The sequence below is a fragment of the Coturnix japonica genome, chromosome 27, assembly GCF_001577835.2.
Source record: "Coturnix japonica isolate 7356 chromosome 27, Coturnix japonica 2.1, whole genome shotgun sequence".
Lineage (NCBI taxonomy): Eukaryota > Metazoa > Chordata > Aves > Galliformes > Phasianidae > Coturnix > Coturnix japonica.
The window spans coordinates 3441452-3459209 of record NC_029542.1 but is presented as its reverse complement, the minus strand read 5'-3'; the positions used below and the strand labels follow the sequence as shown (position 1 = coordinate 3459209).

The window sequence follows — 17758 nt, the reverse complement described above, 5'->3', positions numbered from 1 at the left end:
GGTGTTTTTTTGTTGGCTTCAATTTGGGGTCCCCCCCCCACAACCACCCCATTCATTTGGGCCAAATCGAAGCCAAAAAAAAGAAAGGAAAAAGAAAGAAAAGGAGGATTTGCAGACCCCCACCCACCCCGAACCCCCAACAGGTGGGCTATGAGACCCCCAGCCCCACACAGCCCATGAGTGGGGGGGAATTGAGGGGGGGGGCTGAAACACAGCGGGTCGTGGGGACCCCGGAGCTTTTTAGGGTGGGGGGTGCACGGGAGGGGCTGCAGCCCCGCTCCAGGTCGGAGGGTCGGGGTTTTCTCTCTCTTTTCTCCTTCCGCCCCTTTCGGCCGGACGTGTTTGGGCAGCTCCGGCTTTTCGGTTCTCATTGATGTTCCTCCCGAGCCGCCTGCCAGCAGCTCCCAAAATACCATTGGGAACCGGAGTTATTATAGGGGGGGGGGGGGGCGAACGAAACCGCCCTCGGGCATCGCCGCTCCCATAGGGACACCGAGCGGCACCGAGCGGCACCGAACAGCAGCACCCAACCCCGGAGACCAGCCCCGAGGGTCGCCCCCCCCCCACAACCCTCGTCCCCCATCCTCACCCCCCGCTCAGTTTGTGGGGTTGGCCGTGCCCCCCTCGGGCTCCCGTTTGCCCCCTTTGCCCCCCGGCGGCTCGTTGCTCCCTTTGCCGTCGGTTTCTCCGCTCTCTTTGTTGCCGTCGTGGGTCTTCATGTGTTTCCCCAGGTGGTCGCTGCGCATGAAGCGCTTGCCGCAGACGGGGCAGGCGAAGCGCTTCTCGCCCGTGTGAGTCCGCAGGTGCCGCTGCAGCTCGTCGGAGCGGGTGAAGCGCTTCCCGCAGAAGAGCCAGTTGCAGACGAAGGGCCGCTCGCCCGTGTGCCAGCGCAGGTGCGCCTTCAGGTGCGACGTCTTGCCGTACACCTTGCCGCAGCCCGGGATGTGGCAGCTGTGAAGGTGTTTGCGCTTCGATCCCTCTGGGCACGGCCCCCCCCTCTCCGCTTCCTGGCAGTTGGGACATCGACACGCCGCCTGACCCCCCCCCCGAGGCACAGCCCGGCGACCCCCCCCCTTGGCCCGGCCGCCTCCCTCCGCTTCGGGTTGGGGGGGTCCCTCCAACGCCTTGGCTCCCTCCGGCCCCAGCAGGTGCTGGGTGGGGGGCAGCAGGTGGGGGGGGGGAGCGCAGAGCTGCGCTTCGTTCCCTCCGTACCCCCCTAAAGGAGGTTGGAGGCCGGGGGGGGCGGGTACTTGGAGCCCCCCCTGAGTGTGGGGCAGCTCCATCCAACTGGCCCCGGCGTGGAGGTCCCACCAATTGACCCCCCCCTCATCTCCGGACGGAGCGGGGTGGGGGGGGCGAAACCAGGGCTCGTAGGGATGCGCCATGTCCGGGGGGGTCGCCTGCAGCAGTTTGGCGTAAGAACCGGGTGCGGCGGGGCCGTCGGGGGGCAGCTCTATCCGCGGGGGGCCATGGGGGTCGTAAGAGCCGGGAGCGGCGAAGGAGACGTCGGGACCCGGCAGCGGCAGCTCCGGGGGGGGAAGCGGAGAGGAGAAGTCGGAGCCCGGTGGGGGGGGTTGGAAGGGCTGCAAGGGCTGCAGGTCCAGGGGGGTCGGCGAGGAGCGGGGAGCGTCGGAGGATTGGTTCCCAAGAGAGCCGCAAACAGCCGTGAGCATTGCCGGGCGGCGGAGCGGGCGGGGGCGCAGACAGACCTGTAGGGCCGGGGGAAGGGGGGGCGGTGAGGGAGAGAAGAGCGGTGAGAAGAGAAGGAGACCCTGCCCCCATACACAGCCCGGCCCCGTGTGGGGCTGAATCCGATGGCCACCCCGATTCCCGTCCTTACACAGAGGGAAACTGAGGCAGGCGGTAGATCCCATGTGTTATGGCTGCCAGCCCCACTGATGCGGCGTCCCCGTCACCCCACTGAGGGCATTTCCCCACCGCGACCCCCGGTGTGACACCGGAAGGTACCGGGTACCAGCCCCCCCCCCTCGCCCCCCATGGACCCCACAGACCTGGTCCCAAAGCCGAGGAAACCACGGGGCTTTGCCTCCCGTCCCTGCGTCCCCCACACACAGCACTGCGGGTGCGTGCCCCAAATCCTGCCCCACCGCCTCCCCCTATAGCACATGGACACGGCACCATGCGCTGCTGTGGGGGCGGAACGCAGCCGGGGGGGTCACACAGCTCCGGATGGCAGCGGGACGGGGCAGGGAGCCCCGGGGCTCGGCCACCGGCAGAGCTTTGAAGCCGGGCTCGGAGCTGCTTCGCCCCCGGCCACGCACCCGCAGCCCCCGGGCACCCACCGCTCCCCGCAGCGGGGCCGTGACTCACCGGAGCCGCACGGAACCCACGGGGGCCCGGCCCCACCCCGGTGTTGAAATCCACCTGCCGCCGCCACCGGCTCCCCTCCCCCTCACCCCACACCGGCACGGTGTCCTACCGGTGCCCAACACCCCCCTCAGCCCCTTCCCAACACCCCCAGGGCGATGGGAGCGGAGCCGCGGTGCCTCCCACCACCCCACTGCGGGATGGGGCCAACCCCCCAGCGATGCGCTGATGCTTTGGGGCCGTATTCCACAGCCTCCATCCTATGGGGCTCCAGCACCGGAGATCCCCGGCAGCCCCCAGCCCCATAGAGAAACCGCTTCCCCCGGTTCTGGGGTGGGGACCCCACGGAGCGGGGCAGGAGCTGCCAGTGTCAAAGCCTCCCCATGCAATGGAGCCCATCTCCACCTGCTATAGGAGCCCGGAGCCCCCCAAGGGCTGGGGGTGCTGCTCCCCCCCTGCTCTCGGTTCTGCTCCATCCCATGGGGGAGGGTCGGTAACGATCGCCCCCAACACTCCTAGAACCGTCCCCACAACTTGGGGGGCGACAGGAGGGACTGAGAGCACAGCACAAAACCCCACGGCGCATCGCAATGTATGGGGCAGCCGCCCTACGCTGAGTGGGGCCACACGGAGCTGGGAACGGGGGGGGGGTCCGACAGCATGACCTCGGCCCCCCCCCCAGTGTCCAGAACCGAAGGGAGGGGTCGGGGGGCAGAAGGGAAGAAGGGTCCGTAACCGCAGAGCCCCCAGCCCCATCCCCAGCCCCGTCCCACCTCGCCCGGTCCCGGTGGCGTTTTTCCATGCTCAGATGACGGCAGAAGCCCCGGGGCCACCCGGGCGAGGTTCGGCGGCGACGCGGCGGCCGCTTCACCGCAGGGAAACTGAGGCAGCGGCGGATGATGCGCTGTGAGTCACGGGCCGGGCTGGGCACAACGACTCTGCCCGACTCTCAGCCGGTGCCGCGCCCCGACCCGAACCCGGCCGGGCTCCACGCGTGACGGTACCGCGGGTTCGGGGGATGCCGCGGGTTTGGAACCGATCCCGGGGTTGCGGGGGCGATGCCGCCGTTTGAGGCTCCGTGGAACGCAACGAAACTCCCCCGGGGAAGCGGCGGAGCGGGGCGGGGTGGAGCGGAGGGGGAACCCGGTTGGACCGAGAGATTCAACCCCATGAATGGAAGCGGGTTGTAAATGGGACCGTAATGGGAACGGAGGGAGGATCGGGAAGGGGGTCGGGTTAGAGAGCGGTCCCGTTCGCAAAGCGCTGTTACCGGGACCACCGGTGCCGTCGGGGCGCAATACGGTACGTACGGGTCTAAGGGCAGCAACGAGCTCCCGGCGGCTCCGTCCTCATCGGCGGGGGCGGGTGGGCGGCTCTGGCTCCCGAGGGACCCCCGAGGGACCCGCACGGTTCCCCAGGGACCGGGCACCCACTGGGCCGGGTGAGCAGGAATGGTGGGTCCCGGCCGAGCGCCGGCTCTTCCCTCCCTCCCTTCCCACCTTCCCAGCTCCACCCCTATACCTGGCCCAGGTGATTTTAACCCTTGGAGGCAGAGCCCGGCCCCGGTTGACAGAAGCCTCGTTCCCCAGTTTGGGATCAGGCTCATGAAAGAGGAGGGAGGGGACGGGAAGTTCGCAGCAGACACCGCAAAACAGGGGGGTAATTAAAAGAAGAAAGCAACAACCACCTCCTCCCTCCTGCGCCTGTGGCCTCCATCCTCCTTCCTCTGATGGCTCAGCCTGGACAGCCCCCACCCGTCACCCCTGCAGCCCCCCCCGGGGTATTAACGAGCCCCCGCCCCACGGGTGGCATCAGTGGGGTCTCAGTGCCCCCCGTTCATCCCTGTGCCGTGGGGTGGATGGGACGTGGTGGGTCTGAGCGGGGTATTGATACCCCCCCGTGCCCTATATGCAGCCTAAAGAGGGGAGTGGGAGCCCATCCATACTCAAACTGAGGGGTCCGACCCTCTTGACCCCATAACAGTCCGTGATGGAGGCTGTGAGCACTGGGACCCCGAGGGAGGGGGGGGGCTTCCAGGTGGCATCATTACAATGGAGCTGCTCTATTGCTTGGGTGCCGCGACCCCATTTCTACAGCCAACGACCCCATTATGGAGCAGGGCTGGCTGCTGGAGACCCTACATGGTTAGGGAGGTTTATCCCTATATGGATAACCCTCAGAGCCCACCCCCAGCCCTGCTGCCCATCACGGTGCGTGGGATCCCCGCAGCTCCCCCCGGTTGGGGCGGTGGATTCGGGAACTCCTTTGCCCTGGGGGAAACTCTCCTGGTTTTCATCATCGCGTGGGTCCCTGCGGAGCTTGTAGGGATGGGACGGAGCTGCCTCCACCGCTGAGGGTGGGGGTGGAGCGGGCTGACCCCCCCCAGCATGGAGGGGATGGGCAGCAATGGGCAGCCCCCATATAGGACCCCCCATATAGGTCCCGATCCCAGCCCTGATCCTGGCTGCAGCATCCCAATGGGTGTGTGTGTGGGGGGGGGTGATGGGGATGCGGCCCCCCCCCAACCTCCCCATTCCGTTGGGGTCGGTGGAATGGGAACAGATCAGCCCTGATGAGGGGCTCCGGTCCCATTGATACCCCATTGATACATTGATATGCTGTAGGGTTGCCCCCCATTGCAACTCCTCACCCCATTCCCATGGATTCCCTATGGGACAGCAAGACAAGGGTGTGCTGCAGGGCAAGGCTCAGGTATGGTGTGACCCCCCCCAACTTGGGGGGCTGGGGAGGAATGGGGCTGGGGGCAGCAGCTGAGCAGGGCAGGGGTTGATAGAGTTTAGTTGGGACCCTCATTTAGTTGGGACCACCCATGGAAGGAATGAGTCTGCTGCAGGATGCGGGAAGGGGGGGGGGGGGGGTTCATCTCCTTGCCATGGAACGTCTGAAACCCCGAGCAGTGCCTTGAAATTACGGCTAATTACAGAGCCCATTTGCATAAATTACAAGGCAAGAGGAAAATGCCTCGAATCCCTCCATGGAGCTGCTCCAGCTGATGGGTGCTGTGACCCACACCCCCATAAAGGGCTCAGAAGGGGTTTGTGGCCCCTAAATAACAGCTGGGGGGTGAGGGGTGGGTGGGTGATGAGGCAAAGCCCCATAAGGAGCCCTGTGTCCAGCTGGAAATGGAAGGGTATGGAGGGATGGGGGAGGAGGAGATGTGTCCCCCAGCTCAGGGATGGGGGGTCATGGAGGGGGGGGGTGGGAGATAGAGGAGGAGGGGGAGGCCCCTCCCAGCCCCAGGGCAGAGCACTTCAAAGGGCTCCCGGCTGTGGGGAACTGAGGGCAATTTCCTCTGCTGTCATAAAACAAATTGGGATCTGAGAGGGGAGCGGGGCTGGCAGGGAGCTGTGTGTGTGTGTGTGTGTGTGTGTGTGCTCACAGCCATGTGTGCACGGTGATGTGGTGCACCCCTGTGTGCCTATGGCAGTGGGTGCTGAGCCAGCAGGTTATGGGGGATGGGGGGTGTCGGGTAGGGGGGTGCCTTGGGGTGATTGGTCCCATCCCAGCCCATGGGGCTGCGCCGTCTGCATCGCCCCGGCCTCAGGGGAGTCCCCTGGGGGGGCTGTGGGGCCTCAGACGGGCGCCTGGATCAGCAGCCAGACGGGCCTGGGGGGGGCTGAGCTGTGGGGGATGGCAGAGCTCCAGGCATGAAGCTCTATGGACCTGTGGGGTGCTGGGTGAGCACAACACTATGGGTCGGCCTTGGTTCTGTGCACCCACAAACCCAGAGCTAAAGGGTCTGTCTGGGGGGACAACCCCACGGGACCCCCCAGCATCCCCATGCCGTCCCTATCCCCATACCTGGCACAGCCTCTAATAGACAGCACACATCCCATCCTCCCCCCACCCCACACATCTCCATCCGCTGCCCTATGGGTCCCCATTTGGGCCCTATACAAAGCTATCTNCCCATCCTCCCCCCACCCCACACATCTCTATCCGCTGCCCTATGGGTCCCCATTTGGGCCCTATACAAAGCTATCTTTGGGATTATCACGATGTTCTCCTGCCATCCCTATCCCCATGCTTGGCACAGCCTCTAATAGACAGCACAGACCCCATCCTTCCCCCACCCCACACATCTCCATCTGCTGCCCTATGGGTCCCCATTTGGGCCCTATGGGTCCCCATTTGGGCCCTATACAAAGCTATCTTTGGGATTATCACGATGTTCTCCTGCCNGCTGCCCTATGGGTCCCCATTTGGGCCCTATACAAAGCTATCTGTGGGATTATCACCACGTTCTCTTGTGCCAGGTCGCATCGTGCCCTGGGGCTGCATTTCTCACCTGAGCAGGAACTGCTGTCGGGATTCAACCTCTGCAGCACGACTCGGCCTCCCCTGCCCTGCCATGAGCTGACAGCCCGGGATGATGATTCAAACCTGGATTTTAATGAGCTTCATTTAATCTCTCTATAGATCTGTGCCCGCCCCGACCGTCACCACGCGAGGAAACCCTGCTGGCATCGAGATGGGGACACACACAGCCACAAAGTGGGCTGATTATGGGGGTGGGGGGACACAACATCACACTGGGGATGTGGCTGCTCCTATTGGGTATGGATGCATTGGGGATGCAATGGTTCCATATGGGGTTCCATATGGAGATCCAATGGTTGCATATGGAGATCCAATGGTTCCATATGGAGATCCAATGGTTGCATATGGGGACATGTGGATGTGCTGGAGACACACCATGTCCAGAGCACCCCCCCCCCAGGACATGGGGAAGGTTTGGAGGGGAGGCAGGGCTGGCCCAGCCGTGTAGGAACAGGTTTGGTTCATGGTGTGGATCAAAGGCAGCACAACAGGGCTGACGTCAGGGCCCCCAGGCAGCGGTGACGGCACCGTCCCTGTCCCCCAGGTTGGTTTTGCCACCCTCCCCCCCCCATTTCTGTAGGGGCTCTGCAAACTACCTGCTAATACTTCGAAGAAATCATTAAGGATGGTTTAATGATCTCAGCACAGATGGGCTGGCGGGCTGCTGGAGGTGCCCTAATTGCTTTAATTGCGTGTGGGCTCTGAGCAGCTGCCAGCAGCCCCAGGGGTGGGGATGGCTAGAGGGGCTGTGGGGCTGTGGGGCTATGGGGCTGTGGGGCTGTGGGGCTGTGGGGCTGTGGAGCTGTGGGGCTATGGGGCTGTGGGGCTGTGGAGCTGTGGGGCTGTGGAGCTGTGGGGCTGTGGGGCTGTGGGTTATGGGCTTGGGCTATGTAACTGTAGGGGCTTGTGGGGCTATGTAACTGTGGGTTTGGAGCTGTGGGGTTATGGAGCTGTGGGGTTATGGAGCAGTGGGGCTAATGGAGCAGTGGGGCTTGTGGAGCTGTGGAGCTGTGGGGATGGGGAGCTGTGGGCTGTGGGGTTATGGAGCTATGGGCTGTGAGCCCTGTTGTCCAGCCAAACACACTGGGATGAGAACATGGGACTAAGAGCTGAGGGCATCCCAGGAAACCTCCTCCCTTTACCAAATGCATAAATTCCCCCGTTTGCAGCCCACAGCGAGGACATCCCCAGCCCCGTGTCCCTGCTCGTATCCGGGCTGGGACTGGAGCCCAACGTTGGACGTCAGGGATTTGAATGGGGAAACTGAGGCAGGGAGCAGCAGGATGGGACTTGTATGGGCAGGAGGGAGGGTGGGCAGCGGGGGCTGGGGTGGGCAGTGAAGGGTGGGCCAATATACGGGTGGCTATTGCAGGGATATGTGGCGCTAATGGGTGGGCTATGCAGGGTGGGCAAGGGTGGCAGGTGCAGGGTGGGGCTATACAGGGTGGCTTGTGCAGGTGGGCTAGACAGGGTGGGCTATGCAGGGTGGTTATACAGGGGTGGGCAATGCAGGGTGGGCTATGCAGGGTGGGCAATATAGGGTGGGCTATGCAGGGTGGGCAATGCAGGGTGGCTATGAAGGGTGGCAATATAGGGTGTGGCAATGCAGGGGGGCTATGAAGGGTGGGCTATGCAGGGTGGGCTATATACGAGGGTGGTAATACAGGGTGGGCTTGCAGGTAGGCTATACAGGGTGGGTAATAAGGGTGGCTATGCAGGGGTGGTAGTGCAGGTGGGCAGTGCAGGTGGGCAATGGAGGGTGGGCTTTGAAAGGTTGGCAATACAGGGTGGGCTATGAAGAGTGGGCTATGCAGGGTGGGCAATGGAGGGTGGGCAATAGAGAGGTGGGCTGTGCAGGGTGGGAAATATATGGTGGTCTATATCAGGGTGGTGCTATGCAGGTGGCAATAAGGGTGAGCTATAGAAGGGTGGTGCTATGCAGGGTGGTGTTAAACAGGGGTGGGCAATTGCAGGGTGGGCCTAATGGAGGGTGGGCAATATAGGGTGGGCTATGCAGGGTGGGCAGTGCAGGGTGGGCTATACAGGCAGCTGCCCCTATTCCCCCCCGTCCCCATTGGTGTTAATGGAGCCATGGCAGCACTGGGGTCTCCTCCCTTATTGGGATGGGGCTGCTGTGTGTTCTGCTATGGGATCATATGGGATCAATGCTCTGCAATGGGGCTCATATGGGATGTGCCCCATTCGGATCCTCACCTCATTGTGTCTATGGGCCGCGCTGCTCCCAGGACCCCCAGGCTGGGTCGGTACCGGTACCGTGTGTGTGTGGGGGGGTTCGGTGCCGGTGTGTGTAATTAACACGGGCCGGTAATTAGAAGGGAGGCGAGTTCCCACTAATGGAGGCCCCGCGGCCATAGACACCGCACTACAAAGCGCCGGGCAATTATATGGCTCCAGCTGGGGGATGGGCCGGGCCTATGGGGGCAGAAGGGATCGGTTGGGACCCCCCCCATCCCATTATGGCCTATAGGGGAACCGGGACCCCCAACAACCGGGATTAACCCGGTAAGGCCTACACCGGACCACTAGGCCTACACCGGGCAGCCCCGCTCCTCCTGTTGGTCCATCACCCTGTCAATCATACTGATGATAGCCAATCGTAAGCTCGCTTTCTAGCAGCTCCCGCCCAGGGGGAAGTCCGCCTCCTTGCCTCAAAGCTTGTCAATCAATCAGGGAATGGAGGCGAGTTACGCGCACTCTCATTGGCCAGCCGAGATGGCAATCAGGAATCAGCCCTCCCATTGGATCTCGCCTTCCGTCCGTCATATTGTTAACCCGCTCCCATTGGTGGAGCGCTCACTCCATCATCGCTTCATCATTGCCAATCAAGATCCTCAACGCGGATTGGCCGCGATGTTTACAAAGCAATCAGCGATTGGACAAGATGACATCGAGAGGGCGGGTCAAGCAGGGCGGTGCCCGGGCAGCTCTACCGGAGCAAGATGGCGCCGTGAGGGGGTCGGAGCCGCCGCCGCCGCCGCCCCGGCCGGTCTGTGCGGGTCAGGGGGGGGCTGGGAGCGATGGGGGCGGGGTTATGGGGGTTATGGGAGGGATGGAACCGGTACAGCCGGGATGGGAATGGGAGTGAGGCCTAGTCGGAACGGAACAGCCTGGAGAGGAGCGGGAGGGCGGCGCTTCCGGGGACTGAGTGAGGGGCGGGACTGGAACATCGTCCCGCCTCCATGGGGAGAAGAGCCGAGATATGGGGGGGATATAGGGGTATATATGGAGATATAGGGGTATATAGGGGTATATAGGGGGATATAGGGGTATATAGGGGTATATAGGGAGATATAGGGATATATATGGAGATATAGGGATATATAGGGAGATATAGGGAGATATAGGGATAGATAGGGATATATATGGAGATATATGGAGATATAGGGATATATAGGGATATATAGGGATATATATGGAGATATATGGAGATATAGGGATATATAGGGATATATAGGGATATATAGGGATATATAGGGATATATATGGAGATATAGGGAGATATATGGAGATATATGGGTATATATGGATATATATATGGATAGATATGGAGATATATAGATACATAGGGATAGATATGGATATATAGGGATATATAGGGATAGATATGGATAGATATGGAGATATATGGGTATATATGGATATATATATGGGTATATATGGATATATATGGATAGATATGGATATATAGGGTTATATATGGATAGATATGGGTATATATGGATAGATATGGGGTATATATGGGTTATATATGGGGTATATATGGGTTATATATGGGGTATATATGGGGGTATATATGGGATATATGGAGATATATGGGATATATATGGGTATATATGGGATATATGGGTATATATGGGAATATATGGGATATATGGGATATATATGGGATATATATGGGATACATGGGATATATATGGGATATATATGGGATATATATATGGATATATATATGGATATACATATGGATTTATATGGAGATATATGGATTTATATAGATTTATATGGATATATATGGATATATATGGATATATATGGATTTATATGGATATATATGGATATATATGGATATATATGGATATATATGGAGGGGAGGGGGCTGTTAATGTGTGATGTGGGTTGGCCGGGCTGGGAACGTTGGGCTACAGGCCGTTATTAAAGCCAAACCCCAGCGGTGCTGCTCCATTTTGCTGCTGTTCAACATGGATTCCCGATGCTTCAGATCCACCCTCAGTGTCTGCATTGAGGGGCTGTGTGTGCTGAAGGGGCTGGGGTCATTTATCCCCCTTTGGCTGGGCTTCCATTGGTGTCTATGAGTTCTGATGGCCCAGAAGGGCTGCAATGAGTCCATCCCATCTATAAACCCAGCATTGCATCCATCAGGAGGACAGGAGATTGTGTGCCCTGCGTGCCTGCAAAGCGGAGCAAGCCCTTCCTCTATCAGAGCAGGGCTGTTACAGCGGCTAATTAAAGATAAGGCTGTCGCGATAAGGCTTGAAATCGTTATCTTCAACCACACACAGCGTCCCCAGAGGGTGCAGGAGATGCTGGGTGACTGTACAGGTGCCAATGCAGACATGGCTGGGCTGTGTGTTGCTCAGTGTCCTGTTTGAGGCTTTGATGGGGATGTCAGGGTAGCAAACAGGGCTTGAAGTTCTCTATGGGATGTGAATATTGACTCGGAGCACACAGCAGCTTTATGATGCAGGTTGGTAAGGAGGAACACGTGGGCTGTGTGCTGTCAGTGGGTTGTATAAGGAAGAAACTTCTCCCCCCCCTCATCATCATCACCGGTGTTTATTTGTACAGACTAATGGCATCTCTCTGATGTCTCTCTCCGGCCAGCTCAGCTTGCTCTTATTTGTATTTAGGGCTGCTAATCCTCAGCAGTGCCCTAGTTCTGCAGGAAGGCGACGTGCAGCCCTTAGGGTGAGCTCTGGCTTTCCAGGAAGAAAGAACGAATCCTTCTCTGTGCTTGTGAGCACCCAATGCCTCCCACCTTCATTGCAAACAGGGGCTGGAGTGTTGGGTTTCTCCCCCTTCTGTGTCTCTGCAATGGCTGATGTTCCTTGCAAGGTGCTCACTGTGCCATCCATTCAATCCCACTCAGCCCCACATCTCACTTACAGGGGGTCCACCAGCACAGAGATGCCCTACATAAACCCCAAGCATTCCTATTCAGGTGGCCATAATTCCCTGCTCAAGTCAGGCCATCGTCAGCAATGGTAATAAAGGAAATTCAAGCTTGGACAAGTTTTCCCTGGCACCTTCTTTAAGCAAATAGTGTTGAGCTATTGAACCAATTCAGTGGTTGTTGGATGGGGGCGAGTGGGAGATTTGCCAAAGGATGTTTTGTGGATGAAACCTTATTAACCTAGAAGAAAAGATGGAACAAATGGGGAGGATTTAGGTGTCTGTGCCCTCCTGGTTCTCCTATGGCTTTTTCTCCTGCTGCCAGCAGCTCTGCCGTTCCCCCAAACGACCTTTTAATTACATAATGACTTGCAAACATTCAGCACCGACAACATACCAAAATAATTAAAACAATGTTTTTTATTCCAGCCTGGAATAAAATAAAAACATGAGCCTGGACCAAAACTTCATCCTTGGTCATTCCCAAAGGGAAAGCAAGTGGTGGGGAGACGGTGTGGGGTGGGGAGATGGTGTGGGGTGGGGGCTGGAAGCTGCCACCCCTATTGTGGGGTCTCATGTGGGGCTCTGCAGGGCAGTGGTGGACTCTGCTGTACAACAAGGCCCTTGAGCTGTGTGTTATCAGCCCCTCAATGCAACCTCAATGCTCAGCAAAGGTCTATAGAAGGTGTGGGGAGAAAGCAGTGAGAGGGTGAGGCTTCTGCAGCCCCTTATCCAGCTCTGGCTGAAGTCACACGAGGTTCCACATCTTGAGTGATGCTGGGAGAGCCCCGAATATTAGTGCTCTCAGCTCTCACTGCCCACCTCACTCCTGTCTTTCTGCTTCCTCCCTGCAGATCAAGCGACAGCATGGCTGCGACTGCTGCCGTCAGCCCCAGTGAATACCTGCAACCGGCTGCCTCCACTGCCCAGGTGAGTGTGGGTGGTGTGAGCTGGACCAGGGGCTGTGCCCCAGGTGTGGGCCTGCAGGCAGCGTGCCCCATAGGAGGAGCTCTGCTTGCAAGACAGGCTGGGGAGCTGCATCCTGGACACGTTCCCAGCTCTGGCTCTCGCTCCTGGCAGTGCTGTCGCTCGTGGCAGTGCTGTGTTTTCCTTAAGGAGCTCTTGGGTCATGGTAGCAGCTGATTTCACAAGGTGGTCTTGGGATTAAGACCGCGTGAAACACTGCGGGGTGTGTGTAATGGGTGTGAGTAGCAGCAGACTCGAAGGGCGTCTGCAGCTTTATGGAGCTTGTAAGAGCGTAGACATGGGATTAAAAGGCAGCCGGCATCCTGATGGCTAAAAGTAGTGCGACTGGGGTGAGCTAAAGGCACACGTGACATGGCTAATTAAGCAGCTCACTTAATAAGCAGCGTTTAATTGGCATGGGCTGAGTTACTTTCGATAGCATGTCCCCTTTCCCTGTCTGACTCAATCTCGATCCTGTTTGGCTTTAGACCCTGTCTCTTAACATACCTGTCTCCTTCCTGGTTCCCAGGACTCCCAGCCTTCTCCGCTCGCCCTCCTCGCAGCAACATGTAGCAAAATCGGTCCCCCAGCAGTGGAAGCCGCCGTGACTCCTCCTGCCCCTCCTCAGCCAACGCCTCGCAAACTTGTCCCCATCAAACCTGCTCCTCTCCCTCTGGGCTCTGGTAAGAACAGCTTTGGGATCCTGTCGTCGAAAGGGAATCTCTTCCAGATCCAAGGCTCCCAGGTTGGCACCTCCTACCCCGGGGGGCAGCTGGTTTTTGCCATTCAGAACCCAACTGTCGTCAGCAAAGGGACTCGTTCATCTGCAAACATCCAGTACCAGGCGGTGCCCCAGATCCAGGCTGCAGGGGGACAGGCCATCCAAGTCCAACCCAACCTCACCAACCAGATCCAAATTATTCCGGGCACAAATCAGGCCATCCTCACCCCATCTTCATCCTCTCACAAACCCGTGCCCATCAAACCAGCACCGGCACAAAAAAGCGGAGCTTCACCAGTGCAGGGCTCAAGCAACGTGGTCAAGTTAACCGGTGGCAGCAACGTGACTCTTACCCTGCCCATGAACAACCTGGTGAACACCACAGAGTCGAGCACGCAGGCTCAGGTCATTGCAGAAAGCCCCTCAAAACCTGGTAAAAAGACTCGAAAGAAAGCCATGTCACCCAGCCAACCCTCCACCGTGGCCGTGGCCGAGCAGGTTGAGACTGTGTTGATAGAGACGACGGCAGAGAACATCATCCAGGCAGGGAACAACCTGCTGATCGTGCAGAGCCCGGGCTCTGGGCAGCCTGCCGTGGTGCAGCAGGTCCAGGTGGTGCAGCCCAAGCAGGAGTCTCAGGTGGTGCAGATCCCACAGCAGGCCCTACGTGTGGTCCAGGCCGCCTCAGCCACGCTCCCCACCGTCCCCCAGAAGTCCTCCCAGAACATCCAGATCCAGACGACAGAATCCACTCCTACGCAGGTACATCATCTGCTGTGACGTCCCTCTACCCCGGTTCTACTCCAAGCCCTTCCTTGGGCTTTAAAAAGCTGAAGAGTTTGGTCAGACACATCCCCAGATTGGCATCAGGTTCAGGCGTGGATTCTCTGATGCCCAGGAAGGGCTGGGAGTGCGGCCTCTCCCTCACTGGGGCTTTAATAAGCCTCTCCCTGGCTGCCTGCTTTCACAGGGCTATTAGGAGCAAAGCTCTGCTGTGCTTCCAGCTCAGGCTGGTGTCAAGGCCTGTCAGCAGCTTGGGGAGGCACAGGCTCACAGGGCTGTTGCTGGTGTTACCTTTGGAAGCCAGGCAAAGCCAAAGCAGCTCTCTGCTATTGTGCGAGGCCAGGGCCGGTCTGCAGGAGGCCCAGTGTGTCTTTAAGAGGCGTGGGCAGCTTTTCTATGTCCTGCAGTCCCACATTTCATGATTCCTGAGCATCTCTCGCAGTGGACATTGCCCTTCAACCACTCTCATTCTTCTTCTCTCCCTCCCATCAGGTTTACTTCAAAACCCCATCGGGTGAACTGCAAACAGTGCTGCTCCAGGAAGCCCCGGCCGTGACGGTGGCTCCATCCAGCACCTCCTGCAGCAGCCCCGTGTCTCGTAACTCCAGCACAGTGACCAGCAGCAAGAAACCAACAACACGCAAGGAACGTCCGCTGCCAAAGATCGCACCCGCCGGAGGCGTCATCAGTTTGAGTGCAGCCCAGCTGGCGGCTGCAGCACAGGCCATGCAGACCATCAACATCAACGGGGTGCAGGTCCAGGGGGTGCCTGTCACCATCACCAATGCTGGAGGTGGGCTGCGTGCTGCGCCGCGCTGGGCAGGAGGGTGCAGATATGGAGGGCAGGCGGCCCCTTTAGCATTGATCTTTGCAGCTGGGATGTGGCAGCTTTGTGAACAGAACCCATGTATATCCCAAGTTGCTTGGTGTTAGATGTCAGCAGCTTCTCGAGCTCTCTTTGCTGCTCTGTGTGTTTCGTAGTTGTGGCTCTTTGGCTGCTCTGCTGGCTGCCTGTGTCATGGACAGCACTTAGCACAGCCCCGCAGTGTTGTTGCTGAGCTGCAGGACGTGGAATCACAGCACGGCTTGGGTTGAAGGGAACCTTAAAGATAATCAGTTCCAACTCCCCTGCTGTGGGTTGGTTGCCTCCCACCAGCTCAGGCTGCCTGGGGTTCTATCCAGCTTAGCTCCCTCAGAGCCAACCCAGCTCATGTGGAACAAGCGTCTGCCTTAAACCAAAAAGAACCAGACACAGCCCCAGGCTTGTGAGCCACAGACAGCCCCAGTGCACTTCAGTCTCCCATCTCTTCACGTCCCTATGGCAGCTCTGCCTTCCCTGTGCTGGCAAATCATCCCCAGCCCAGAGCTGGGAGCTGCAGGGAGCTGATGGGAGTCAGGTCTGAGGGAGGTTTATCTGCTTTGTGATCCAGAAAGACCTGCTGCCGTTCGGTGGTTTCTCTCCTTACAAGAACCAGCAGCAGTCCAGGCTGGGTTTTGCACTCAGAAGCTGTTGTTTCTTGCATGATTAAACGATGTCAGCATAAAACATGGTCCCGGTGTGGTTTAGAACCTTGCAGTGGACAGCTGTCATCACTGGGGTAGCTTTTAAGGGGGTTTTTAATTGCTGCTTTGTGATGAGTGTCAGGAGATGACACAGATATTGCTGCTGTCTGTGCTGTGCCACAATATCGGCCGGGCCGTAGGGGACCGGTAGGACCTGCTGGCTCCACAAAGCAAAGCCTGGTTTTCTTAAGGACGAGAAGGACCTGTGTGTATCTCCATGCTGTCAGAGAGCTGCCCTCACCTTTGGCTTAGCACTTCCCCTCCCATTGTTGCGCTGCCACCTTCTCTCTGCCCACATCCCCTCTATGCAACGACCTGTTTGCTCACCCATCAGATCCCACTCATCCATCAGATCCCACTCACCCATCAGATCCTCCTCCTCCTCCTCTCTCCCTGCTGCCCCCAGTGCTTGCTGACGCTGACCCCATCTTCTTCTTTCCAGCCCCCCATCCCGGCCACATCCCTGAGTTCCTNATATCCCATATCCCATATCCCATATCCCATATCCCATATCCCCATATCCCATATCCCCATACCCCATATCCCATATCCCATATCCCCATATCCCATATCCCATATCCCATATCCCATATCCCATATCCCATATCCCCATACCCCATATCCCACATCCCATATCCCACATCCCATATCCCATATCCCATATCCCATATCCCATATCCCCATATCCCATATCCCATATCCTCATATCCTATATCCCATATCCCCATATCCCATATCCCCATATCCCATATCCCACATCCCATATCCCACATCCCACATCCCCATATCCCATATCCCATATCCCACATCCCATATCCCACATCCCATATCCCACATCCCATATCCCACATCCCATATCCCACATCCCATATCCCATATCCCCATATCCCATATCCCATATCCCATATCCCATATCCCATATCCCATATCCCATATCCCATATCCCATATCCCATATCCCATATCCCATACCCCATATCCCATATCCCATATCCCATACCCCATACCCCATACCCCCCATGGGATAACAGCCCATATTTAACCCTATATTTAATCCAGCAGTGCAAACATCAGCAGATCCTATTACAATTCTTCAGGCTTTTGGGGTTGAGCGGAGCTTTGTGCTGCTGTCGGCCCTATAACACAAAGTATAGGGGATCCCATGGTCCCCATTGAGTCCTATTATAATTCTTCAGGCTTTTGGGGTTGAGCAGAGCTTTGTCTTGGTGTCGGCCCTATAGCACAAAGTGAAGGGTCCCCATTGAGTCCTGGGCCGCCCCATAGCACAGCAAAGGGATGAGCCCTATTGGGGTTATACCCTGACCCCATTAATTCCCCTTTGGTCACCGAGTGCCCCTATTGGGGCTGAGTTCAATAGGAATCTTGCTTTGTCCTTAAATAAAGTCCTATATAAATCTGGTTCCTTAACAAAGTGCCATCAGTTGTGGGGTTGGGGGGGGGGTGCAGCTCCTTCATATCAATGGGGCAGCACTTATGGGGCCAAATAGGGGCAGGACGGACCCAAATCACCCCATAACCTCATTTCTCATCCCTCTCGCTGTCCCCACACAACGCGGGGTTGTCAGCCAAAGTCGCTCTGATTTTCTTCTTCTCTTTAAACCTTCCGGAATTGGAAACTTTGACGTGTTTCCCTTTAGGGTTTTTCTCCACCATTTTCTCCAATCGAGCTGGAAAATCCTTTGTTCCTTTTGGGGTCGGATCTTCGGGGCCGTCGCTCGCGTGAATGTCGGGGCTGTCGTACAGAACCTTGGGTGTGGATTGACGCTTCCTTAGGAAGGTCAGCTTCCACCAGCTGTGGGGCTCAGCCATCGCTATGGGGCAGGGAACAGGGAAATCCTATAAGGGGATGTGATGCCATAAACCCAGTTTTATGGTGCCCCTCCCT

The 17758-nt window shown here is 58.0% G+C and overlaps 3 protein-coding genes across 6 annotated transcripts in view; 1 reads left to right on the top strand and 2 right to left on the bottom strand.

Annotated features, from left to right (window-relative positions):
* Positions 1–129: 129 nt before the first annotated feature.
* Positions 130–9253, bottom strand: SP6 (Sp6 transcription factor). Of its 3 annotated transcripts, XM_032440899.1 has the most exons (3): positions 8884–9253; positions 6638–6732; positions 130–1709 (listed from the first exon to the last, which is right to left on the bottom strand). In XM_032440899.1, exon 3 carries the CDS (start codon positions 1671–1673, stop codon positions 597–599), a length of 1077 nt encoding a protein of 358 aa, XP_032296790.1. In that variant the 5' UTR covers positions 1674–1709; positions 6638–6732; positions 8884–9253; the 3' UTR covers positions 130–596. The 3 variants fall into 3 exon arrangements, with proteins under 3 accessions (XP_032296790.1, XP_032296792.1, XP_032296791.1); XM_032440901.1 differs by lacking the exons at positions 6638–6732; positions 8884–9253 and adding an exon at positions 3639–4095; XM_032440900.1 differs by lacking the exons at positions 6638–6732; positions 8884–9253 and adding an exon at positions 3102–3208.
* A 240-nt stretch (positions 9254–9493) lies between these two features.
* Positions 9494–17103, top strand: SP2 (Sp2 transcription factor). The gene is made up of 6 exons (XM_032449358.1): positions 9494–9676; positions 12675–12750; positions 13316–14269; positions 14783–15083; positions 16296–16320; positions 17094–17103. The coding sequence occupies exons 2-6, from the start codon at positions 12688–12690 to the stop codon at positions 17101–17103; spliced, it is 1353 nt and encodes a 450-aa protein (XP_032305249.1). The 5' UTR covers positions 9494–9676; positions 12675–12687.
* The window catches only part of PRR15L (proline rich 15 like), a 2183-nt gene continuing 1310 nt past the window's right edge, over positions 16886–17758 (bottom strand). The window contains exon 2 of one of the 2 annotated variants that reach the window (XM_015885623.2): positions 16886–17709. In XM_015885623.2, the coding sequence (XP_015741109.1) occupies positions 17392–17682 (291 nt within the window). In that variant the 5' untranslated portion in view covers positions 17683–17709 and the 3' untranslated portion in view covers positions 16886–17391. The remainder of the gene's footprint in view (positions 17710–17758) is intronic. The other variant, XM_015885622.2, reaches the window with a different exon arrangement.

Coding starts and splice junctions, on each gene's coding strand:
- SP6 (XM_032440899.1), bottom strand. CDS start 1,673: ATGCTCACGGCTGTTTGCGGCTCTCTTGGGAACCAATCCTCCGACGCT.
- SP2 (XM_032449358.1), top strand. CDS start 12,688: ATGGCTGCGACTGCTGCCGTCAGCCCCAGTGAATACCTGCAACCGGCT. Junction 14,270..14,782: donor CAGAATCCACTCCTACGCAG/GTACATCATCTG, acceptor CCCTCCCATCAG/GTTTACTTCAAAACCCCATC. Junction 15,084..16,295: donor CACCATCACCAATGCTGGAG/GTGGGCTGCGTG, acceptor TCTTCTTTCCAG/CCCCCCATCCCGGCCACATC.